Here is a 26293-nt window from a genome sequence, read left to right on the forward strand (position 1 = left end):
CTAGATATGTTATTCTACAGAACCCAAAGACCACCAAAAAATTGACACACGATTACGATAGTCGGTCATGCCACCTGTCACGCCATCTGCCACCGCTGGCAGGTGGCGTGTTACGCTGCTAGCCACTTCCGGAATCTTTCCGTGGCCTTCACTTACCAGCTGTCCTTTCTTCCGCTTTCGCAGTCTCAGGTGACGTTTCGCTCTACTGCTACGTGTCAGATGACAGGGTGACCTGTGACCGGTCAGGAGGTGTGTTACGTCGATGCGTCGTTTCAAGTGGTGTTTTACGCTGGTAGGCACCCTCCGGGATGCTCGCGTGGCAGCGACCTTCCAGGAGGCGCTTTGCTCTGCTACTTGGACAACCGGTTACGCCAACAACGCCGAATACGGCGACGTGGACGTCAAGAACGAGCGCCTAACAGCTTCGCTGTAGAAATTCCAAATCGGACGTCAAAGATTTACATTGAATGCTCACACGACAGCCTCCACCCGTGTGCTCTAGTTCTAGCGCTGAAAAATCTTGTGCCCTGCCAATATGCAGTTGCATTGCTGACGCCTACGTGGGAGAGTGCTATAAAGGACCATGCCATGCTTCAGATTCCTTTTCTACCCTCTATTTTAACTTCCTACGCAGCTCCTATGTTTCGCTCTGACGCCTCTGGAATGCCTCTATGGTTATGTTCCCTAGCCTATTGAAGAGTAATAAATATTTTTTTAATTGCAGCGCATTACTACAGAGGGTAAGTATTTGCGAATAAAATACCACGACTGTGACGCTGAAGTTTTAAAACTACAGCAGTCCTGCTTTGCCCAACCCGCAGTAAGTATGACGGTAAGAATGAGAAAGAGTTTTTGAAGCTTGACACAAAAAGGGAGGAAGGGGGAAAAAAACCAAGAAAAGGGCGTCAGCCTAATCACGAATAGCAATTCCGCAACGTGTTTTTGGCCCACAGGTACTCGGTATTCCTATCAATCGGAACCCAGTCACCGGTGCTAATTATAACCCACTGAAGATACAGGGATTTCTTGACTAACCTTCTCGCACCACTCAATTGTGCTTGCAGCAAAGAGGCGTGACTGTGATAGCCTCCGTTCTTTCGAATCAATTTGCTTTCGGGTCAAAATCTTGAGTTCCGGCGTTGTCACAAAAATTATACCCGGCACGGTTAAAACTATTCCTTTTGAAAACTGTTTCATCTTCTCTGCGTGGGCGATTAGAAATTCAGGAAAATCGAGCTCACCTGACGGGAGTGTGAACGCAAGCTCCACACCAGGGATCTTGCGCAGTGATTGGTCCAGAAAATGAACAGCTTCCGAAAACCACTAGCTCAATAAATTATAAGCTTTCATCAAACTATTAGCCTTTTAGAATTTTTGTTAATTACACTGCAATTCTTGCTGATCTCTATGAGCATCATCATCATTCTGCGATATCGTTAAGACATTCGGGTTGGAACCATTCAGCTACTGTTCCTTTAAAGAACAGTGTTTCTCCCCCCAGAGAAATGGTTCCTCGATGAAATTCCTTCTCAATGAATACTTTCCGCAGGGTGTAAAACGAGTCCTGGGTCCTGGTGAAATAATTGACACGCTTTCCTTTAAACTCCCGCGTCAGATCTAATTATTATGCTGTCCTCAAACTGCTCCATCCAAAATAAGGCCGAGTTCTAGTACTCTTCAAAGATCTGTTAAAACTACAAACAGACATTTTGTGTATACCGTACATACAATACAGAAAAACGAAGGATAACGACGCATATTGGGGGGTGCCATCCAAGCCAATGTTTATTGGTGATACACTCAGCGAGTGTGGTCACCTGAATATTTTCTATCGTTCCTTGAACGATTTGCAATGGCCCCAGCCCTACCCTTATTCCTATTTCTGGCATGATAAAATTGCATCATCTCCGTGGCTCAGACAAGCGGGTCACCCGCTAACCTTTGCTAAACGAGACTAAAAGATTATATTGAGAGTTGGAGACGAAAACCATCGGTAGCTTCATTCGCTGTTGTTAACTAGACCAAACTGCGATCTGTGGTACCGAACAATCGCATAGACTCCCGGCAAGGAAAGCTGCGAGCTCTAAGCAGGCGAAGTTGTTATGCGGAAGGGATGGCGCCAAGCCAACTTTCTCAGCGCGCCATGCAACGCCGGTATCACAACAAGGCTGCGCGAAAAAAGTTTAGACGCAAAAGTTACGCGGCCCAACTTGGGTACTTCGATGGACCACACAGCTTGAAACGAGTGTGACAGGACTGCGCACATATCTCTCTCCAAGTGCTTTTTGCCTTGAGAGCTCCGGTGATCTCTGACCTCGAAACAAGTACGTAAGCCCTGGCTGCAACATGTGCGGCGCGCTAAAGTGTGTTAAAGCGGTGCCGCCAACAAGGCCACAGAATTCAGGAATTTTTTCGAAATAAGCCAAATACAGCTACACAGGATTAAAACAGGATTATGGATAGGATTAAATTTGATAGGTGACTGCAAATTAAAGGTGTAGTTAATTTAAGCTATAGCTCTGTGCCTTGATTTAAATCAAAATTATTCTATGTATAGTGTACTGACACAGGCTAGTTCCAAAGCACCGTCCACAGCGTCTTCGATACGAATCCGGTTAGGCATAGCCTCGCCTAGCGAGCGGTACGCTAGTGCGCTGCCGACACCCGCCGGCGGAATGCCGCTGCACTAGCGTGACGTGCACCGATGTAGGCGATGCGATGTAGGCGAATAAAGGCGATGTACAGTCAGGCCGGAATGAAACGCAAACAGCGTATGTCAACAAAACAAGGTATTTTACTTGTCATCATTCAGCTGCAGTGTACAACTAGTCTAATCGGTGTTTTTAGGTAAAAGGTCTATCGTACTACGTGTTCATAAACCAGTTGCAAAGGAATATCTCTCAGCGAAGTAGAAGAATACTGCATACGTGTGTTCGTGTTTAATTCCGGCCTGACTGCACCTACCACTTCCCCAACGTGAGCAACATTTGTGAAGAAAGTATCTGGCAGGCATGGTGACAATATGATGTTTCAGCTCCGTGTCACCTCTCTATGTCTTTTTCGGTGATCCTCCGAAGCGTGCAAAAGCAAGATTTATAGTCACGTGGCTCGTGAATACATCTGCGATTTCCGCAACGTCAGATGCGTAAGACATTTCTTGGAGCTATGCCAGGACACATTCGATGAAATAAACGCTGCATGCTTATTAACTCCCTGCCTGTAATTAGCGGTTTTCCATGCTTCTCGGCAGTAGACATTCGCAGCACAGGCAAAATTGCATGTTTCACGGGAGCTGATGGCGGCCAGATTTATTACAGAAGTCACAGACGAACACGTAAATGCGACTGCGTTCACTACACAAAATTATATATTGCATTCTTCAACGCGTAAAAGCTCTTGCTTAATGTCTCATTATTATTATAATAACAATCACCCCCACCATGACGATCACAATTGTTAGCCCAGCTACGTTCATTGTAGGACAAAGGTCTCTCCGATTCATTTCCGGTTAACCAAGTTCTGCGCAGGCAATCCCCAGGTAATTCCAGCAAAGTTACAAATCCCATATGCCCGCCTGACTCTGCCGCTCCTCTGATAATATTTCTTGTGTCATATTCATATCATGTGCTCGTTACGCCGTCCCGACCCGTTTAAGAGTTGTCACACAGAAATGCGGCCGATGTTTGAGACGAATTTGCTGATTGGGCGGGAGAGGTCCCGTGATCTTATGACCTCATCACAACCGGCCCACCGTATAAGGTGGCAACCGGCTCACTGGATTGGCATGCATGTCTTGTGACCTTGTGACATCATCAGCCCACCGTATTGTGAGCAACGTGCCTATCGTAGCAGGTGGGTATTAAATTATTGATTGGTAGAGAGAGATCGCATGACCTGATGACATCGACACAACCTGCCTACGGAAGAAAGAAGGAGGGAAAGAAAGCAAGAAAGAAGGAAGGAAGGAAAGAAAGAAAGAAAGAAGGAAAGAAAGAAAGGAAAGAAGGAAAGAAAGAAAGAAAGAAAGAAAGAAAGAAAGAAAGAAAGAAAGAAAGAAAGAAAGAAAGAAAGAAAGAAAGAAAGAAAAAGAAAGAAAGAAAGTCGGAAAAATGTCTTCGAAGCCCCTTCTTGTAGACCAAATAAGTCAGCGCTGGCGTTCATTTCCTCAGCTGCCGCTGAACTAAGACCCCGAAAACCGCGCGGAACAACTGCCTGCGGATCTGTCTTGGGTTTCCAAAAGGATCCAAAGGCACCATGTCTAACGCTAGATGTCATCGCCGCCCAGAAAAATTATGCGTACCCACCGTCGGCACGTACTCCTCAGGAAGAAGCACTTCCTACATCGTTTCGACATAGCCCGCAATAACTCCCGCTTCTTCCAAGATGTGCTACTACTGCAGCTCCTGACTATTACGCAGCCACAAAAATTATTGCCTTAGGAATTTCCTGCCTGAACACTCTCACCTCTAAAGACCGGACAGTTTATACTTATGCACTCTTATCATTATCTCGTCCGGATCACAATCAGCAATGATTCCGTCTGCGCTCTATCTAAACATGGCTGAGCACTTTCGAGATGGTGCTATTACGAGATGGTGCGATGCCCGAACATATCGGAAATTTCCGTGAGTGATCGCAGCCATTCGCCAACAACCCAGCTAGCTGCACTGGCGAACATCTATGCACGATCACTCGTCCCACGGGACACGATAAATAGGCGTAAATCCGCGGGCAGGCAGCGTGCGCAAACGACAACGAATAAAAAAAACTGATCATCTAGTACCATTTACGCACACTTCCAGACGCCTTTGTGACTGCTTACGCTTTCAGAGTCTGTTATTTTCTCCAACTATAAGCAAGCGCGATGTCTCTGTAAGTTTACTGATAGCGTGAAGTCGATCTGTTTTTAATTATACTTTATTGTATCCAGCCTGTGTTTCCTGGGATCTCGCGTTGTTGTGATTCAATATGAAATTGCCTGGCATTTAAAAATCAATGCGCTGACTGATCTTTATGTTCTCGGTTTTTGACGTCATTTATTTTGCAGATCATTGCAATGTTAATGTGCTTCTATTTCTTTTGGTATAGCGGCTGTCACGACGCAGTGCGGATACAAGGTTTGAGGGTGTGATCTTCCAGGCTTTCCAGAGTGTATAATAGCTCCAACTATGAGCAGATTTGCAGCCAGTGCGCATTCAATTGCAGCTTTCACTCTATATACCGTTTCAAAAGTCACCCCAACTGCTTCAAACATATTCGTACCCAAGCATTATAGTAAGCAGCCCAAACGCCCACAAGACGCCGCCGGGGCGTTCTTTTCGTATCCCTGAGCACCAATGCGTCATTTGTGTGGCAAGTTTTGTTCTGCACTTGTTTTTTTTTAATGTTTCAGGTTTTGCACCTTTTTATTGTGCCTTATTCTGTATTAGTTTGCTCAGCTTCTCCTTGGTGAGCGCGCCTTCCGTGTTGCGGCTTTTTTTTTACTTAATTTCAGCGTCGATTCTGTGCGCCTTGTTTTCCAGGTATTTTCGTGCGTGTGCTGCTTTCCAGCTTGCACCTGCCAGCTGCACAGAATGCACTGCAGATGCTGTATTTGTTCAATGCAGTGCTTGCAGCTCTCCAATAGCTGGCACAACGCATCCTCCAGCCTCATCGTTCCGAGAAGTCGGAATGTCTTACGTTGTCATTGACATTGTCAGCCGCAACGGCAAGCAGCTTTTGTACACACTGGAACGTCTGCGCTGCATGAATGCCTCGTACTAATGATGGAGGACTGTAGATCTCTTCTACTCAGGTCTCAGCGTTCGGCAGCCCTCAAGATGTGCAGCTACAGCTGCGGCGGCCTGCGACTTTCAGTGCATTTGTCATTGCTTATAATAAACTGCTCATCTCCAACCAAAATTTTAACTTTAACCCAACGTTTCGAAGCCGACTCGGCTCCTTCATCAGGGGTGACTGAGGGCAGTAGCTAGCGTCTTTTAAGTATGGAAGGGAAGGGGGGGGGGGGGGGGTGAAAAGAACGACAGCCGTGACGCTAAAGGCGCGGGGGAGGGGGAGGGGGTTTAGGCTGTTAGTCACGCTGGCGCACTGCAGGGAGGTGCTGAATGGCGACTTTTTTTCCTTGCGTTGAAGAGCGAAGTCCCTGGGCATATACTGGGGGCAGGTTTCCTTTTGTGCGGTTGATATTGTTCGGTGTCGTTTGGATATGCCAGGATTCCAGAAGGAGCCTCTTGTGGTGATTTGTTTCGGTTCCGAGGATGCGGGTTTCTTCAAAGTTGATTCTATGGTCGAAGTCCTCGGAATGTTCGGCTACTTGATTGCGCTCTCTTGCGAATTTTCGGACGTCGTTCTTATGTTGCCGAATTCTTTGTTTGAAAATTTTGGTTTCGCCGATGTAGCTTGCGTCGCAGTCGGCGCATGGAATTTGGTAGACAATGCCTCGGGCTCTTTCTCTCGGAGGCCGGTCTTTGGGAACAGGCAGGCAAAGCGCAACAGTGTTTGTGGGCTTGTGCGCAACCTGGAGACCCGATTTTTGCTTGGAGATGTGCAGTTCATTATAAGTCTTCAAACCCAACCAGACAGGCAAATCTGTCAAAATGTTTAGTTGTCAATTTGTCATTGCTACAGATACAGACCATATTGCTCTACTTCTTATTCTTTTACGCCCCCCCCCCCCCCCCCTCGTCCCTCTCTCCCAGTGCAAGGTAGCCAACCGGAACATTCTTCTGGTTAACCTGCCTGCATTTCCTGCACCCCTTTTCTCTCTCTTAGTGCTGGTGATTACCCAATTACACTCTTTCTTTAGTCTCGTTCTATCCTATCTCTTCCTGTCTTTCATACAGCAAGTAAGAGTTGCACCTTTCTGGTGGAAATTGTCTCGCTTCCTTTAAAACCAAGCATATAAATTAGTAACAATTTATTTCTCGATTCATTACAGGCGACTGCCACAGCTTGCCAGCTATAGGCAACGTGGCTGTTGAAACCAGTGGCAGGGGCACAGAAATGAAGTGGCAAAAGGAAACGTGAAAAAATATGGCCTCTTAACGTGACACCAAGCAGCCTGTAATCGAATGCAGGGTTGGTGGAGCTCACGGGGGAAAAAAGGCGTGGAAGGTGGGTAAAATATCCGCAGTTGTGTCGACCAACGTGACCTCGCCGCGCAAAAAGAAATTGAAAGAACAAAAACTGGCCTAGGAAGATTAGATCTCGCGTGCTCCTTGCTGCTGTGAGAGAGGAGGGCCGTTGCTGCGGCAACCCACCCCTCCGACAGCAACTGCGAGAGTACATCGCGCGCCCCACTCTGCGTGCGTGCGCTTGTACTCGACGCCAACTGCTTTCATTTGTTGGCGACCTCGCGACCGTAAACATCGCCCGCGCCTCTCGGGACGCGTGTACGGCTGCCTCTCGCGTCTCTTCAAAGCCGACCAGGAAGCTTGCTTCATTTGTGAATACACGTGAGTTTGTGCGATGGAAGTGAATCCCTTTTCAGCAGGAACAGGTGACCGAAAGCCAAGACGCCAGCTCCTAGTCCACTAGCGACGCCGCCTGCTATCTCTCCCCGTGGGGTTGCCCATTCGGGTGTGTCGTGAATCGAGTGGCTTCTGAAAGCCGGAGGCGCGTCAACCGACAATGGTACGTGAAAGTCGCAGTGCAAATGTGAGTTCACTCATGCTGCAAGCCTGATTTCTAGAGTGAATTCATCCTTAAAGTTGAAAAAAAGAACTAAGCAACGTTCTTTTCATTTAAACCGACTCAAATGGTGCCTTTGACTTCTTCCTGGCTCACAGTAATTAAACTGAGCTGGTTTAGTTGAAATAATTAGGCAATATAAAGTGTTAAGCTGAAGAGCGGAACCTAATACTTAAGTCGGGGTTGATGTGAAACTTTCTGACTATGGCCACTCCCGTAAGCCTTTCTAGTTATCTAGAAACTATTTTAAGTTCTGGTTAGTGCAGCTGGTCTTATTACGTACGGCTCTTAAAACAAACTCACATTAGCCAATAGACCCTAACCAATAGAAAGTAATCCTCGCTAGCTACAAGCACTAACCGATAGAAAAAAATCACATGAACTTTCCTCATGCTGATCGGCTCTTTTGCTATCGGTATCACATTCAGCAACGGTAATTGCTTCAGGGAGGCCCCAGATAATGTAGGTGCGGCGCAAAGAAGTTTATGGGCCAGTCGGTCGACAGGTCACAATGACATCACGGCTCGAGAACCCTTCTGATGACCGCGAAGTTCGTGTTCTTTCACGTGCTCCATTTACATTCCGTTTCGCGGTGCGCTGGCGCGCTGCTAACAAAAATTGAAACACATTACTGACCCCAACGTATCAAGTGAGCACCAATGATCAAAGCACCTCACATGTCAGAACACTTGTAGCAGGCTCGAGTCCATCATTTCGGCCATCTTGACAGCTCAGCGTACAACAAGCGATGTGCTCAACAACAACAAACTGCTCGAGCGCACGAAGCGTCGGGTAAATATTTTTCGGAGCGTCTGGCCCGTGGTACGCTGACGCCATCTGTAGACGTCATTTCAATGCAGGTGGTGTGAAATAGTGCTAGGTTGTAAGCAGCTTAAGTTGAACGGTTTTTCTTGTCTGCTTGGAATCGTCCACTTCGTTTAATCGTACCGCAAAGTACATGACGGGGCAGACCGCAGAATCTGCAATTATAAAAACAAAGAATACGCGAATATTCTCAGTTTTCGCAAAATAAAAAATGACCACCGTTACCTTTTCTAGTTTGGCTATTGACGCAGTTGTCTTGCAACTCAACCTGCGTAGCAGATAGTGATAAAGTCCCCTACTTAAGAACCAGCAGCGCGCAGCGATTGAGGACACTGAACTGGGAGTACTTTCTTAACTTAAGTACGATTTGTGATTCGCTGCAGCCGGTCTGCAGGCCAGCAGAAATAGCCAAGGACGCGACAGTGAAATTTCACACTCCCTTGACAACATTCTAACGTTCGTAGAAGCCGACGCATTCGAGGCATGATTCGCTTCACCATGTCTCACAACGCTCCGCAATTTCAGCGAGGTGAAGCGCAAACGTGTGCACGAGGCTAGTTTGCGAATAAAGAAGTGTAGATATTGAGCGTATTATGAATACCCAGACAAGTGCCCACTGTGCAAAATCGAATCGCTGTAGCCCAACGCCAAAACCGCGTGTCTAACGGAGGTGGCAAATCCCCCACGAAGGCGCCCGGTTCAGACCTTTTCTCAAGCATGAAATAAGAAAACTCTCCTGAGACTTGCCCTCGCACAGATAAGATCATCGTCAGTAACAAGATTAGTACAGGATTTTTCTCTTTCGACGTATTAAGACACGAACGCCCCTTACCTTTGTAAACGTTCACGACACGCCTATCATAGTAAAATAGGCCGCCGCGATAGGCCTCGTTCGATAGCGTTGTGCCGGTCAGTGTAGCGACTTCTGCACTACCTATCGGCTTATCGGTCCTGTGCTCATTTATAATAACAGGATGTTTACTTGTTGCTAATCGGTATGAATTATATCATCTTATCCGTCTTTCTTTCTGTTGCAGTCACTGATCGTTGACCCGAACGAGGAGAACCGCTCGAAAGAAGACTTGGAAACAGTGGCGAGGCTAGAACTAGGAGAAACGCCCGAAGTAAAACAGAAGTCGCTGACACAGCTGCGGCTGTTGCTTGCAGGTGAAGCGTGCCACATTGAACTCTGCTCGTCCTAGTAGCCCCGGGGACGTGTCAACACTTGAAAGCATTCGCAAACAAATTACCGTCCGGTGACTAACGCCTATTCGACAGTTCACAATCCAGGCAGCGCTGTCTTCAGCGTCTGCAGTAGATTTTATTAGAACGCGGTACAATGCCCGTCCTCCTACATGTATCTTGTACTGTGACATGGGCTCAAGCATCTAGCACTTTTGCACTTTTTATGCCCTTGACAAATGCCTTGCCGTGAGAAGATCGTGACAGCCCCTAAATATTTCGCCTGCTCCCGCAAGAATTGAGAGCCGTACCTGCACCGCGCACTTTCCCGTTTACCCTACGAGAGTGGCCGCTCCAAGGTTTACATCGCCCACGCCCATCTCTATAACGTGGCCTCGAGAGCAGCCATTTCCCGCCACGCCTGGACACCATTCACTTTGTCCTGCAAGAGAACGTTAAGTTCTTCATCAATTGGTTTGTATATGCATATATCATCAGATATGAACCAAAGTGGAGAGAAGTGGGCTAGAAGTGCACAGTTACAGGTATAAGAGGTGATTAAGATGATATTTAAGCTACAGGGCACAAGGTCACGATGATATCTCTTTTCTTACCGCACCTATTCAAGTTGTTCAATTTTAACGATGACGCAAAACGGCTCATTCTCCGCTATCCGCGCTGCTTCTGGTTAGGTAATCGCGTCCGGTAAGTTGCAGAAGAACTGTACTTAAGTTTTGGATCCAGTTTTTTGTTCATCCGCAAGAGGAGGGTTTGTAAAATTCCCATGAAACGTTTTTAACGCGGATCGATCATTGTAAGCATCACTGCCATATGTGGCATCCTCGTCGTCTCGCACAAACTCTGCTAAGTACCGGCGGAGTCCTGGCGATTTCGTAGCAACGACACAAGCTGATTTTAGTTCGGACAATGGTGACTCCTTCACCGAGCCTGGATTTCCAACAGGTGTCCTTTTGTAGCACGCGTTTTCGCTGTTGCCGAGGAGATTCGATGCTACCGAGACTCTTTGAAGGTGCGGAACATGTCCTGAACGATTCCGTGACACCAGCAGTGTTGCGTATGGAGTTTTCTTCAACACCGATCGGTGTCGACCTTGACATTGCACTGTGCAGCAGCGCAAAGCGCTTCGCGTGAGCAGTTTGCCTTTTATTTACATATCGGAAAATTTAGCGAGAAGAGTTCATTGAATTGAATTGAGTTGGCGGTTGGAGAAAAGAAATGGCGCAGTATGTGTCACATCTCGGCGGACACCTGAACCGCGCCGCAAGGGAAGGGATAAAGGTGGGAGTGAAAGAAGAAAGTAAGAAGAAAGAGGTGCCGTAGTGTAGGTCTCCGGAATAATTTCGACCACCCGGGATCTTTGACGTGTACTGACATCGCACAGCGCACGGCAGCCTATGCATTTCGCCTCCGTTGAAACGCGGCCGCCGCGGTCGGGTTCGAACCCGGGAACTCCGGATCAGTAGCCGAGCTCACTAACCACTGAGTCACCGCGGCGGGAACACACGGGTGCCTTTTGCGTTTCGCCTTCCTCGAAACGCGACCGCCCTTTAACTGAATACTACGCGGTCGAATGAAACTGAATGAAACGCGGCTTTAACTGATTCAGCTTCTGACATATAGTAACGCAAAAACATATATTCTGGATTTTTATTCTCCTATTTTCTGTCTCAATATGCTTTTCTTCTTGATCTTTGGACGAGTCGAGAATTTCCAATCAAAGATGTTTTTTTTTCTTCATTATCCATACATATCCTCTTGTTTATTTGTTATGTGATTAAAATGACCCGTCTAATAGCGGCATTATGATGTGCTACAACGGAACGAAATGTTTAAGTTTATGGAAGAATAAATCCTTTACGCACACCACCCTGATATTGCGCATTCTCTAGCGATAAGGAAAGAGTTAACAATGCTTGCTACTGATCAGATGGTGTGTTTCCAGTCGCGTGATGTTTTCAGGATCAACGGCACAGCAAATCAAGTTGGGTGGGATGTTACGATTCCGGTTTTATGACTGCGGTCGCGGCGAAACGATACAAAGGATGGTGACCGAAGGAATTGTGCTAGTGTGGGATGGCGGAAATTTTGTTTGAAGACGAAGTCTAGAGTCTTTACTGTGAGTAGCTTTCCTAGGTAGTTTATGTGGATAGGATATGCCGGCATTGCAGCTATTGTTCGATGGAATGAAAATGCCTGCGTAGGTCTCAAATATACCTTGCCCATGAAACAAAAAGTCACGATTTGTGCCTAAAATTCAGGCTGCGTGCTCTATTTATATTTATTATTTTGAACACAGGCTTAAGGAACACGACAAAAGTGCACAGTTACGGCATATGTGCCCCAAAGAGCTATACGCACTGCTGCTAATAAGCTGGCTAATGTTAAGTTCCTTTGCAAATGCATAGCAATATAAAAACTACAGCGTTTATAGCAGACTATTCAGTCTAATTTAGAAGAACTTCTTGTTGGGCAAGTTGGTACATTGCTTTTGAAGAAACCATGTTGCGCATAAAAAGACAACCACAGGAAAGGCCAAAGGAACAGAAAGAGCGCAAACTATCAACTGGGTTTATTTGTGCGAAAGTGCCTTATGTATGCAAAATCACATCAAAAGAGCAAGGAGGTTGAGAGAGGGGGTATATCCAAGCAACTCCTGATCAACAACAGGTGCGCAGAAAATACTTTTCCTTATTGTAAAGTTTGACGGAAGTGTCGCTAATACATTTATCACCTTTATCTTTTATGTGATAGGCCTCCAAAAGCTCACGCGCTGTTTTGTTATTACTTTTGCCTAGTATTTTAATCTGCTTAAGCAAAGGCTCGCATCCACTGCAATCAAAGCAATGAGCAGGCAAGTTAGCTCCTTCCTTATTCCGAATGGATCGGGCATGTTCCCCTGCGCGTTCATTCACGCAACGGCCTGTTTGGCCCACGTAGGCACTTCCACACTTGAGTGGGATTTCATACACCACACCAGTGGCACATTTAACGAACGTCTCAGCATGTTTGATGCCGCATCCACTGCCTCTAGTTCCTTTGGCCTTTCCTGTGGTTGTCTTTTTATGCGCAACATGGTTTCTTCAAAAAAAATTCAGTCTAATGCTGATACATTCTAAATCATACGGGTGCGGGCTGCTTGTTGATCGGCTTATTCTAGTCATACTTGATATCTGATAACACTCATTCCCATAAGCGGTTATCCCACGGTTTTGCTAGGGCTGTTTAAGCCTAACCTAAGGCTATTACAACTTGCTACGCCAATGCTCAAGTCTTATTCCCTCTGCGGCGATATCTGTGAAGCAAGGGTTTCAGCTCAGTGTGTAATGTGTAAGAGCAATTTTTCTTCATTCTTGCTGCACTAATACTTCGTTTGGAACAAGTGATGGAGAGGTGCTTGAAGGCGGTGTCTCTAATTAATTTTCCGGAGTTGTTTACTGAACAAATTTAGGGTGTGGTTTGGTTTCTGACGCTAAGAGCAGTGGATATTCGGGGAAAATTGCTAGGCTTTTGTACTGCTATCAGCTCTATCAGCGTATCTTCAATTTGGATACCAGCTTATACTTGAAGCGACCTCGAAAATTATCATCTCGTATGAATCATCCCTTCGCAGTTAAATTCTGCACTCCAAGGCTTGATGCTAATAAATTTTAATTCCTCTGAAATACTATTCCAGATTGTAATATCCTTTACTCACACTTATTTGATAAAAAATGGCTGGCGGTTTAGCACTGACAAGCACGAAGTATTGTGCGAAAGCACAGTGTTTTTCGGGTGGACACCACTGGCACGTACCTGAAAGCGCGATTGAGGTGTCCACTGACCCACGGAGCCAATTGTGCGCGCCTTCAACTTTTTCATCGTCAATGCCAATTTACTCCATGGTCCAGTACCAGGTTTCTGCAGAAATGTTGTCAACGCCAACGCATATTGCCCTAGTGCCGTGTTTCTGCCACAGCATTGTTGTCCACGCAAACGCATGCAGCGCACATCTCTCTCTCACTAGCGCCATATAGCTCAAAGCGCGAATATTAGTTTCATGGTATTATTAGTTGATGAAAAAGACGATGCGCAATGCACAGCGCGAGAGTGTGTTACAGTTTAGAACGAGGCGTGATCGGCTGCGGCTATAGCCTAGAGCTCTCGTGCAGTGGCCAGCGAAGCTGATCTGTACGCGCCGCAGCGAGCTTGATTTCGAATCTCGGATATTTATTTAATTTATATTTATTTTATTTCATTCGCCACAAAATTGTAAACATCGAAAGATCTTGCTCGGGGTTTACGCCTCGGAATATTGATTTCGCACTAAACCGGTTTTATTCGAATGCTTTGAAAAAGAGTTGGAACTTGGCTGTATTAGTTAAATGCAAGTGAAATCCACACTCTGCCACAGATCAGAACAGTTAACAAAATTTAAAAATAAATTAAACTTCCTGCCAAGAATATAGTTCTCTAGATGGCGGTCTGTCAATGAGTAGCGCGTCTGGGTCCCTTTAGTAGTGGAATGAATTGTGAAATTAAAATGCAATTATTCTGCTCCGTTTTCAGAAGAGCCCGACCTTCGAATTCCGCAAGATGACGACTTCCTGCTCATGTTCTTGCGCACCCGCAAATACAAGGTTGAGGACGCCTTCCAAACCATTAAAAAGTACTTTCGGTCGCGCAGGGACATACCAGAGTACTTTGAAGAGCTGACTACCTCCAGCGATCTGTATAAGACATTCTTCCGGCACCGCAAGCTCATTATGTACTCCAAAGACAGGGACCAGCTAGGGAGGGTGGTGGCGCTAGTCAATTACGGTAAGTGCTCCGAACACTTGTTGCAATATTTTTAACTCATTTAAAAGCGACAAAATTGTTGGTGGTGTAAATCCTTGAATATAAGACGGTGTAAATGGTAGAAATCAGTAGCCACTGAAGTGAAAGTTTTCAAGACGTTTTGAAGCGAAAATCTATAGTACGCTAGGTAAAGCAGTCGTCACGTAGGCCGGAGTATTACCTTGAACGACCTTCAGCCAGCCAGGGTAGCGGTGTATGACCATATGTGGCACAGTTATGGGGTCGAACCCTTGGCCCATGACCTTTAGTTGACCTTTGACCTTAAGAAAATCCGATGGGGTGATGTGAAGCCACGTGATGACATCCGATTGGGGTGTCGTAAGACCATGTGATACCACATCATAGCCACGTGATTGTATGGATATACATCGAACGGCTGTCGCGAGCGTGTAGCGGAGCTGCCATGGACGTGCCTATGACGCTTAGCAAGCGTTCTTGCTTTTCGCTAAATTCCAGGGTTAGCCAAGTTACGACTCTGCCAATTTTTATGTCCACGTAATACGGCAAATTTAATTAAATCTCCATCAAAAATTATTTGCTAATTCCCTTAAGGAAAGGGTCCCGTTTCGCGCTTCTATCTCCGTTTTGATCAATGTTCGCAAGCCCGTCGGCGCTGGAGTCGTGCTCCGTAAATGCAGCTGTAACGCATCAATTCTAAAAACGGTAATCGTGTCTTACAGCTTAATATGTCCTACAGCTAGACACAATTCCTTTGAGCAAGCCACCTTAAAAATGTCATTTACTGAAAGCTTTACAGACTCGTTCTTCAGTAAACGATATAGTAACTAATGGCGAATACTTTTTGTATGATTGAGCCAATATATGAGTGTCTTCTCTCGTGCAACCTTCGCACAAATCGAATTATTCCTGTTTTTTTTTTGTTTTTTCAGGCAAATTACGACGTCCTAGAACCAAGTTGTGAACTAAGTTGTAGACAAACCATTTGCCCTCCTCTGAATAGAAGAGGTTTACTGTTTAAACGCGAACGGACATACCCGTGTTTACTCACAAATGGCGGCCTGACCGGGCCACGTCTGGCGGACCTACAAAACCTCCCACTTACGTGGCTGCGAGCCTGCAGTGAATTGTGCTAACGAAAGGCCAATAGCAGTTTTGTAACCCATATTCAACGTTTCCAGAACTGCACATCTTCGTGAATTGTAACCAGCCTTGTCACGAATTGTGTCTCCCCTCTGAAAATTAAGCAGCAGCAGTGCATCTTCAAAAGTCGCCAGCTCCCGGTGGTCAGCCCCTCCGAGAGTGGCTGCAGTTCTATTCACAGCCTCAAATATAGGCACGCATCATCATTCACTGATGCAAGGGGGCCACATTTCTAATATGTGATCGCTCACCACTTTATAATTGGTGAGAAATCTTTTTCAGGTATTGAACTTTGCACCTTCATCGCCGTGGAAGGTTAAAGCGCACCTTTCCGCCACTACAGCCGCACCCATCTCCCTCATTTCATTTGCAACAAGACTTGCGTATCCCAGCAATGTTAGTGCAGTATGCAGTAATAGTAGACGCCGGTCTATCATCAGTATAAAGAGAATGTGCGCTCAGGTTTCTTCGTGTGACTCTGTGCATTCATAAAACAAAAGGTAAAATATGTCTTGACGGCTCCCATACCTTATGTTAGCTATCTTCGCCTTTTAGAGACGACGCATCGCGGTAAACTTCTTCCGTCCATTCATTGCCAGAATTATGACTCCGCTAATAATAGCACTTAATCAAAAGATCGAAACGGGGCATGCGTGTCCACTCCTCAGAATGCATTATTTTTCTTCGCCATTATGCAGGAATTAGAGTTTGCTTGGTTTTTCCAGAAAGATGTATGCAAACCTAACTAGTCCGACCTGCTTCTCTTCCACACCAGTTTTAACAGGCACAAGGTTAAACCACTATGGTGTAAGATTTCGGATATAAAGCATGGTAACCATAGCGGGACTGGGTGGTAGTGGATATATATCCATAAGACATGCCTGTTTCTCGGCTAACAGAGCTCTCGGCCAAAGCGTCTTCCGAAACAAGTAAAAGATGAAATCAAAACAATATGTTCAAGCACGGTGGCTTAACTTTTCCAAATGTACCCTTGGCGCCTAGTCGCCTTGGTCATGACCCCCACTTGAACAGGCAGACCGATTCGTGCGCAAACGTTTATCCAGCTGACTGACATCACCAGACCTCTGGTCCTAACAACGTATCGGAGTGACTACAAGGAGGGTTCATGCTAGATGCCGCAGTTAAGGCCAAATAAGAGTAAACCGCCAAATACGTAACAAGTGACCTGTCGCTGACGGTTACAGGCGCCTGGAGACCAGAGATGTGCTCCATGACAGAGCTAGTCAGGTGCGGTTTGTGGGCCATGGAATGTCACCTCCTTGAAGAAGAGACACAGATGCGGGGATTCGTGGCAGTAATTGACTTGAAAGGTTTTGGTGCTCACCACCTGATGGAACTGACGCCATGGTTTCTTCGCAGGACTCTGACCATTGCTCAGGCGAGTGCAGGTGGAGGGTTTGTTGCACAGGAGCAAGAAATTCTGTGACATGCGACGGTTGAGTTAAACCAACAATAATTGGAACACTTTTTTCAAGACCTGAGACTGACTTCGTTGATACTAACGAATTCAGCTCTTCTATTCAGAGACAGATAATGTACTTCTGAATAAATTAATTAAAAGCGCAGGTATAATTCATTGTTAAAAGGTGCATCAGATATGGGGCAGACTTCCTTATGTAAAAAAACTCTGAAGTATAGTGCTTCAGTTTAGAAGCCTGATAGTGAAATTATATTTTTGGCGTTAAGCTAGCGCAAGTATAAATTATGTTTATGTTTTAATTTAATTCTGCATTCCGGTTATATTATTAGTCTAGCGTTAATAAATTAAGCAATAAGACAGAAACTGGGCGGTTCAGTTGAAAAGTAGTGATTATAGTTACAAAAAGAGAATCGCAGCAATTCTTCTCTCTTCATTGGGCCGGGATTCATGAAGCGCGCAGTGATTTCACATTGACTTAATTTTTTTTTTACCTGCTTCCTATCATAAAATGGAAGTCCTGAAGTATCTGAACTTAGTGACCCCCAATTTCTTCGCTGAAAGATGTGATCACGCAACATAATTTTGTGTAATTATGTGCCGCACTAATGTGTTCAAGAGTGCTTTATTTCCTACCACTACTTCAACACGCCAGTTCTTAAATGTCAGACAAAAGCAAAGTTCCATACTAGGCTGTCTGTGCGCAATCACGTATCTGAATATTCTGTGTTTGCTGAATACTTTTCCTTGTTTTATTTAAACAGCGTGTATTTTTGTGCGTGCGCATCCTTTCGTAGTTTTCTTTTTATATGTTTCTTTGTGGGCTAGTTATCCACGTGAATATGTGCATATTCTACCAAATGTGCATACGTGTTTGGTCTTTTTGCATACATTTCTTTCAATTTTGTTCTTCACCGGTTCCCAACTTATTTCGCCATTTGTATATTCCGTTTTCCGCCCTGCAGTAGTTTCCTCTAGGTGCTGCAGGTAAATAAATTAGTTGCTACTGAGACGCTGCTGAAGACGGTAAGGAAGGGTGTAGTCAAACCAGCTTTTTATGCGCTCCATGAATTGAGTTTATATACTACATCTTTAGAGTTGTTATTTTTATGCGGTCATGAGACAAGCTGGACGCTCGTCCCATCTTTTATACGGCTTATAAACATTGATGATCGCAGTCTGTCAGCCGGGCAGTCGTACTGTGGTTCAGGGCTTCTCACCTCATGTGCGAGACGCGCTCCGGTAAAGGCATGCGAGGATGGTCGCTCACGAACTTCGAGCACACTGCCAAGTCTTTCGGCAAGAAACCTCCAGCCTGTCTTGACGGCGTCCGCCATGACTGCCGGCCGCGGTCAGTTTTTTCATCTTTTACTAGCCTGAAGGCGAACCGGCATTCGACCACCCAACTGGCTCAGCAGGCAAGCGCGGATGGGTTTTCAACTCGCTGATCTATGGACCGCATTTCTCTACTTCTTCTTATTCTTTTATGCCCCCCTCATCCCTCTCCCCCAATGCAGGGTAGCCAACCGGAACATTTTACTGGTTAATCTCCTTGCCTTTTCTCTACCACTTCTCTCTCTATCTCTCTATTCTACTCTCCAAGATGAGACTTTCGTCCGAGTCTTTAGGTACTAAAAAAATTGGAACGGACACTTAAGCTCCACATTGAGAGTATGACGCGATAGCGTAATTAATGCCCATATATGCGCAAGGTGATTCTCTAGTTTACATTCATAGATCCCTGGGAGTCCTCACCCCCCCCCCCCCCCCTCTGGAACAGAGGTGCAGCGGTTAAGCGATGCGCCACGGCCCTGCGATGGCAGGTGCTGGGCCTTGTGCAGTCCAGCTTGCTCTTCCCAGCAACGAATTATTAATTTAATTGCCCCTTCCATAGTGGGCAGTTTGCTCACTATCCGGTGGGCAGGTTGCGATGACGCCGCAGGGTCACCTCACCTAGGTGGCCCACCTGCCTCCTAGGTTGCCCTCAAGGCAGCACCTGCCAGAGTCATGCTCGTGATATTTTGCTCACAACGCTGACGCGGACACCGGATTTTCTGGATAACGGGGCCTTAACGCTGTCGCGTCAATAGTTGAGCGTCCGATTTGTGCCTTAACCACTTCCTTCCTGCATTTCCCAGAACAATTAATGAGCACATACGAACAATATAAAATCCGCGCACATCACTTACCTAAATCAAATTTATTTATACTTTATGGCCGAACTTCAGAAGGTAAATAATCTTCAAGTATGGCAGAGAGAAGTATTAGTCTCCAAGTATGAGGGACCAGCACAGTGAAACAAACAATGAAAACTAAACTCTTCTGTCACGTACGTGAAGGCTAATCGCTGACTGCTTGCTTTAGAGTATATCTTAGATCTCTACTTTACGCCTACTAGGTTATGTTCTGGCAGCTACCCATAAATGCTCTGATAGTGATTATATCGCTGCTCTTCCTAACCCTTTTTGTCTCACTCTTTCTTTAGGACTCTTTACCAGCTCGAATAAAGGCCATGTACTTCCTGAACACACCGGTTGTCTTTGAAGTTGTTTATGCTATTGCGAAGCCGTTCCTGAAAGCGAAACTAAAAAACAGAGTAAGTTCATTACTAAACCACAGATATTGCGGGCTCACATTCACGCTAGGAGACACGATTGAAATTGAAACATACATTGCAGGTCTCTACTGTGTATTTAAATGTGTTCAAATGCTGCTTCATTCCATTTTGATGATAAACATGCCATATAAAAAGGAAAATGCAAAATGAAGAAAATGTAACTCTGCTTAGTCGTACACACAACAGACTGGGAATTGCTGGTTGTACGGGTAGATATTCAGTTCATTTTATGACATAACAAGACTGGAAATATTAGACACTTAGCCGGAATTCAACGGAAAATCGTTGGCACAGATCTGTGTTCCTAACATAACCCCACTGCATTAAATTTAAGAGCTAGATCGTGTGCTTCAAAAACATTTCCACAAACATACGTGGCTGATCACTCGTCTTGTGACGTCATACTTTTATGTTCTTTTTGCCGTCTGTTCCAGCTTCATTTCATCCGGAATGACTTGTCGGAACTTCTTGGCATCATTCCTTCCGATTTGATTCCGAAGGAGTACGGTGGAACTCAGGAAGACTTCGACTATGACCGACAAGAAGACTTTTTTGCTGGAAAAGCAAGTCATCTAGAAAAAATCCGTCAGTGCGGATATACCCCAAAGTAGCCAATGCAGTAAAGTGCTACTGTTATTTGTATAGCTTTCTCTAACAAGTTTTGTCTTATTTAGTACCGAAGCACTCTTAGAAGCAACCACGCCCAAACAGATATTTGCATTTCTAGCGTCTTTCAGCCTTAATCTGTGAACTCGTTTTACCGGTAGAGAGTATTAGAGCTCTCTAAATAACGCGCCAGATTGCGAACGGCCCTATTTATCATCGCTTTTGAGAGTGCGTTTTTTAGATTTCAGACATGGAGCCCAAACAGCCACCGTAAATTCTTCTGTGCAAAAAAGATAACATTCTAGCATATTTGTAAGCCTCCCGGCTACCATTCGCATTGACTCCAAACAATTGCCTTTTCGTTTCTCTGAGAAGCTTATTCACTCGAACAGTTAAATCAGAAGAGCTCTAACTTTGGTAGTTAAGGTCCGGTCAAAAGGTAAAGCTTTTTTGTGCAACATCTCTAAACGAAGGACTGGTCTTCCGCTCATACCGATGCAAGATATTCCGAATATATTACATGCTCCTGTTAATTTACGACACAGCTAATGCATAACAAGGAGCTAATTTTTTTGTACAAAGCAGCACAGGGAAGGCATGGAAAAAATATTCTTGGACTTCTGGTCCTTTTCTGGTGAGAAAGGGTAGCAGGTAAGGTGAAAGGCTCAAAGGAAACAGTATCCACACCTCGCCTTCGCGGTGGAAGTGCCCACCCAAATGCTCACGTGAACCAGATCCAGAAGCACATGGTAACCACGCACTGCGCATTAATGTGAGCGCCCATTTTTAGTCTATATGGACCACAACTACCTGGACAACGTATAGCTCTTGAGAAGTTTTTGGAACACAGGTGCCGCAAAAAAAAAATCATCCTTGTTCTCGCTCTCATGAGCACGTCCTGACACAGAAGTGTGCACAGTGTTGTTCTCAAAAGTGCAGACCACAGCCTTCAGTTCATGCCTTTATGCTCACACTGCCAGGATATTCACCTTTTAACTGCGAAAGCAGTACGAGTGGCACTCGACAAAGATGCCGGCGCCATTCTGTGCAAAGCTTCGGTGAGTGAAGCCTCCACCCTACAGAAGCGCCACCCATCACCATTCCACCTACCTCCAACCTTCACAAGGTAGCCACCCACTAGAAGCCAACGCAGGAGCGGAGCGAAACAGCGAAGGCGAAATCGAATTCTAAGGCGCAGTGTGGGAAAGCAAGTTTCTCTCCAGTAGACCGCCTTCGTAGCTAGAAGGCTCCCCATCCACCCATTGACATTCTCGACTCTAACCCACTCTAAGCCCTTTCTTTCTATAAAGAAGGCTTCCTTCACCTTGTCACCTTGCTATCATTCTAAAGCAAATTTCAATCACATCCTATTAGGGTGCCCAGAGGACCCACCACCTGTGAGCTTCCAAATCTCAAACCAAAGTCGGCGGGAGACTGCGTTACTCAGCCCTGACCCGGAGATACAACTCCGAATAGTGGGTTGGGACCTGGTGGTCACCAAGAAGCATGGCCTTCAAGTCACCCGGCGTCGTCGAGAGAACCCACGCACCTGTAATAAACCTTGTCCCTAACCCCTATCTTTTTTGTTCCTCCTCCTCTTCCTTACGTGGGTAAATCGGATAAGCTCCGGTAGTAGACATTTTTAGCTGTGCGTACACAAGTGCTTGCGCACGCAAAGCGCTACGGCGCTGCGTGCGTTACGCTGTCCGCTCCGCAGTATAGTTTTAGCTGGCCGTGCCGTAGCATCCCTAAAGCACCCGCGTAAACAGTAACGCCATCTAGTGTCAAGACGTCAAAGCACATCAACGTTTAGTTGAAGAAAATTTCATCCGTGGTTAGTGATAACTACGGTGAGCGCATTGGGAGCTTTTTTTTGTTACAAGAAGAAAAACTATGCAAACCGAAGAAAATGTATGAACTGACTAAAAGCTAGAAAACTGCTTCGCCAGGTGTCGTTGCTACGAGGAAAACACACTGCGTTTAGTTAGGCCTAGGAGCTCTGAAATCTCCAAATTATATGAAAAACAGGGGCTAGTTATCGCTTATACCGTTACGTCTGGGCAAGAGTAGGCGAAATAAAAGCGAAACGCTACCATTTGAGCGAGCTATTGCGTCGGAGAATCCAGCGGCGACATGTATTTATTCCGAAGCGGGCAAGCAGGGCGCCGCCATCTTGTCAACGTTAGCGTACGCAAGCCACGCAAGCGCCGCAACGCAAAGTCCGCTGGCTAGCGTACGCACGCAAGACACAGGGCTTGCGCTTGCGTTCTGCGCATGCGCACTGCCGTCGCCGCAAACTCCTTGCGTACGCTAAGCCGTTGCGTACGCACAGCTAAAACTGTCTAGTAACTCGGGTTGCTTGGTCGGTGTCGGTGGGCGTATGAGTGTTCTCGCAGTAAAATGTGATTTGTGGGTTTAACCTTCTGAAGCGACACAGTGGCTACGGACGCCGTAGAGGAAGGCTCCAGTTAATTTAGACTATCCGGGGTTCTTTAACGTGCGCTGAAATCGCACAGCACGTGGGCGCTTTTTCGGTTCCGACTCCATCGAATCGCGGCCGCCGTGGCGGGGGTTGTGGGAAGTTAGAACACCGATAATCTCACTTATAGCCGATAAATGTAAATTCATTTTTGTTAGGCATATTGCTTTCTTGTTAGGCAGAATAGAAACTAGGTTTCTTAGCCTCAGCATTTCACCTCGGGATGGCAGGCTAGACGAAACTGAAATACGGCCATGACTTTTGATTTGACGATATGTTCTCACTTTTTTTATAACTTGTAGCTTTTTGCACGTAATGTTTTTGTATTTAGCCGTGTTACGGTTGGCTTTTCATATTTTATGCTAATCAAGACCAGCTTTATTGGGCAAAAATTTTGAAAACTGGAAAATTCTAAGGCACTGCTATGGATATATCGAAGGTAGTGGTCCATTATTCTGATATCTAGCAAAATCTCTTTTAAAGTGTTTCCAGGGATCGCACTGAACAGTTAAGACTCCCACAGAAAATCAATGGGGAGCGCTCTTGTCGATAGCAGAAGGTTAATTGAAAAAAAATACAAGACGGTCGTCAGGTGATCTGCGGACATATTGATTGTTATAATGAAATCTTACATTATATGAAAAAATTGCGTTCATAAACGGTTCCTTGCTCAAAAATGTTTTTTGTCTAGAATTGCTCGGTATGGCGTTTTCAGCATCGTTTATTTTGTTATGTGTTCAAGTACAATCGATTATGAACCCTTTGCGAAACGGCGAAAATCATGTTGACTGCACAAGGAAAAACCCTTTCAAACGTGGCGGCCCGATCGGTTCTAAGTACAGTAATCGTGTGCAGCGCTGTAGACGTCGATGACCAGAATAATGGCAAGCCGTTTTCCTGCTCACTTCGGCCGAGTGTTGCTATCGCGATGAAGGTATAAACTGCATCTCTGCCGCACCTATGTTTGTCAGGCGCTCGCACGACATCAGGCTTGGACTAGAAGTTTTCAGCGCTGCGCCGAACTTCGCATGGTAAGTGGGTTCTTGTTATAGAAAAACCGACTTATGGAGCTTTACAGAGAGTCTCAAGGTTTCTTTACCTCGCCTTTTCCTCGTTTCTTTCTTGACATATGGGTATGCCCCTGAAGATGCTGTATAGGACATGTCTTAATCTCCTCAGTTTTCGTCCTTTGAATTTTGTGTCCTCCTAGCCGAAATCTTTTTCAGGTGGAATAGGCAGTCACTCATAATTATCATATTTCTGCTTGAGTATTAGGCTGTCTATTACGATAGCGTTATCGGGAAGAGATTTTGTGCCCGATTCGGTGTTTATGCGCGGAATGATGGTTTTCTCTTTACCATGCCTGGCTTCCACGTGTTTTCCTCTTTCTTTCTTATCACTTTTGTCTTTCATAAGGATTGTCGCAGTAGTTATTAGATTAGTTCAACGCAATTAGTCATTTCTATCATTTTTACGCATTTTCAGCAAAGAGTACATTTGCTTAGAACAGTGAAATCGATCCAATGAATACCAGGATAGTTAAAATCACCAGCAAATATAATGGCAGTACAAGAAAACTTTGACTTCACCTAATCGATTTCGACAGATAAGCGATGAATAGAAATTGGAGGGGCACTTAAGCTCCGCCATAAGGCTACGACACGATAGCGTAGTGGGTCAGGCTTTTCATTCTGAGTAGTTTGAAACCTTTGAACGCATTTTCTATTTTTTAAAGTTGTTTCAAGTGATTAATTGATCATTTAGGCACTCTAAATTTAGTTAATAGCATCATAAAGCATTGTCTGCTCATTCTGAGCATTTTGCCACCTTTAAATTTCCTTTTCAATGTTTTTTTTATTTTCCATTTTAATTTATCAATTAATTGCAATCATTTCATTCACTCGCCATCGCCTATCACACACCAATCAATCATCAATCACTATGACCATAAATTACCACGCTAATATTTTTTTTTTATGCAGCCCCCGATTATTTCCGACACGCAGTGCCGACTAGGCCGACGGCTTTTCGACCGAGCGAGCTGTATACGCTGTCGTGTAAAATCATCCCCAGCATCAGGCGGCCTTTAACATAAGTAGACCAAAACTTTTTGGAAACCGATGGTTAGCCAGCACATTTCAAATGTGGAATCAATAGGTAGGAGGGGAACGAATTGTGTTTTTAGCGGCAATCATAACGCCTCCTCCCTTGAAGCAAGACCTGTCCCTTCTTCAATTAGAAAATACGTCTAAAAATTGCTCAGCTCACAAAATACTTAATTTAAGCCATGTTTCTTTTCCCAGAATAACTAGATATGATTCTGAGCAAGCCGAAAAAGTCAAAAGCACAAGGAATGAACATGAAAATAACGAGACAGGCGCCAACTTGCAAGTGAGATTTGTTCGAAGAAACTTTATCTGTAAACCGACTAGCCTAAACCGAAGCGGCACTCTGGAATAACGTCTGCATCACACGTGTCAGTGATGGAAAGCAATTCTCCCTGCTTAGGTAGCAGACTGTGAAAGCAAGTTAAAGTTATGATATCTGTGCTAGGGCTTTAAACGCCTTGGTTCTGAAAATTCTGGTTGAGGTTATCCTGTAAAAAAACGCTGATCTCGGCTTGATGCTACAGCACATTCATGAATCTTGTCGTGTCTGTAAATTATGTCGCTTGCGCTAAGTTTATCATGCAACAATCAAAACTTACTTTCGCCTGCGTTAGCCTTCAGGAATTCCATCAACTTTTAACGCGATAGCATTAAAAGCCTCGTTCTTGACAAAATCCCGTGTCGGCGTTGTCGGCACCGGTGTTTTGAGCGAAAAATCACGACCATGACTTTGGCAGGTGGTGCCCAGAGAACCAACCTAGGAGGCAGGTGGGCCGCCTAGGCCACGTGACCTAACAGCGTCATCCCTATGTTCCCACCATTGCAGGTGGCTGTAAATTCATGACTGCTCGCTCGGGAAGATCCACGTGGGTCGAATAATGCCCACCGCTGGGAGCACATACTATTTCAGGCGCTCGCCACTTGGCCAGGGGAGGTATCAGGACTTACAGGCATATATGAACGTAAACTAGAGAATTACCTTTTGCATATATGGTAATTAACCCATTATTCTATAGCGTCATACCCTTAAAAGAGATGTTAAATGTCCCCTCTAATTTTCTCCGTGCTACTTGCACTATTGGCGAAAGATGTTCTTCAGTTCATACTTTAGGTGAAGTTACGCCCTTAATTTCTGGGCTTTACTTAGGATGGCTGTTTGGCTTTTGAAGCTGAGGAACTTAAATACAATCGGACAAATGCTATCAGAGTTAAACCCGACGATGCGCTAAGCGCACTCAATTTATCCCGCTTCAACCTTCAAGTGGGTGGCGAAAAGTTCCTTGGTGATTCGTTCTGCGTCTTCCCAGTTCACATTTTCGAAGTTTTCTTCGCTTCTTACTGCACGTGGATACTCACTGGGGGTCAAAATTTGTAGGCTCTGCATGCCCGGT

The 26293-nt window shown here is 45.4% G+C and overlaps 1 protein-coding gene across 1 annotated transcript in view; it reads left to right on the forward strand.

The window, feature by feature from the left end:
• Nucleotides 1-20731, forward strand: part of LOC144129807 (uncharacterized) — a 76291-nt gene extending 55560 nt beyond the window's left edge. Inside the window, exons 13-20 of the mRNA XM_077663876.1 lie at nucleotides 5607-5756; nucleotides 7077-7113; nucleotides 7609-7632; nucleotides 9552-9681; nucleotides 14263-14514; nucleotides 16860-17053; nucleotides 19578-19688; nucleotides 20144-20731. Coding sequence (XP_077520002.1) covers nucleotides 5607-5756; nucleotides 7077-7113; nucleotides 7609-7632; nucleotides 9552-9681; nucleotides 14263-14514; nucleotides 16860-17053; nucleotides 19578-19688; nucleotides 20144-20320 — 1075 coding nt within the window. The 3' untranslated portion in view covers nucleotides 20321-20731. The remainder of the gene's footprint in view (nucleotides 1-5606; nucleotides 5757-7076; nucleotides 7114-7608; nucleotides 7633-9551; nucleotides 9682-14262; nucleotides 14515-16859; nucleotides 17054-19577; nucleotides 19689-20143) is intronic.
• The last annotated feature ends 5562 nt before the right edge of the window (nucleotides 20732-26293 follow it).

The sequence above is a fragment of the Amblyomma americanum genome, chromosome 4, assembly GCF_052857255.1.
Source record: "Amblyomma americanum isolate KBUSLIRL-KWMA chromosome 4, ASM5285725v1, whole genome shotgun sequence".
NCBI lineage: Eukaryota > Metazoa > Arthropoda > Arachnida > Ixodida > Ixodidae > Amblyomma > Amblyomma americanum.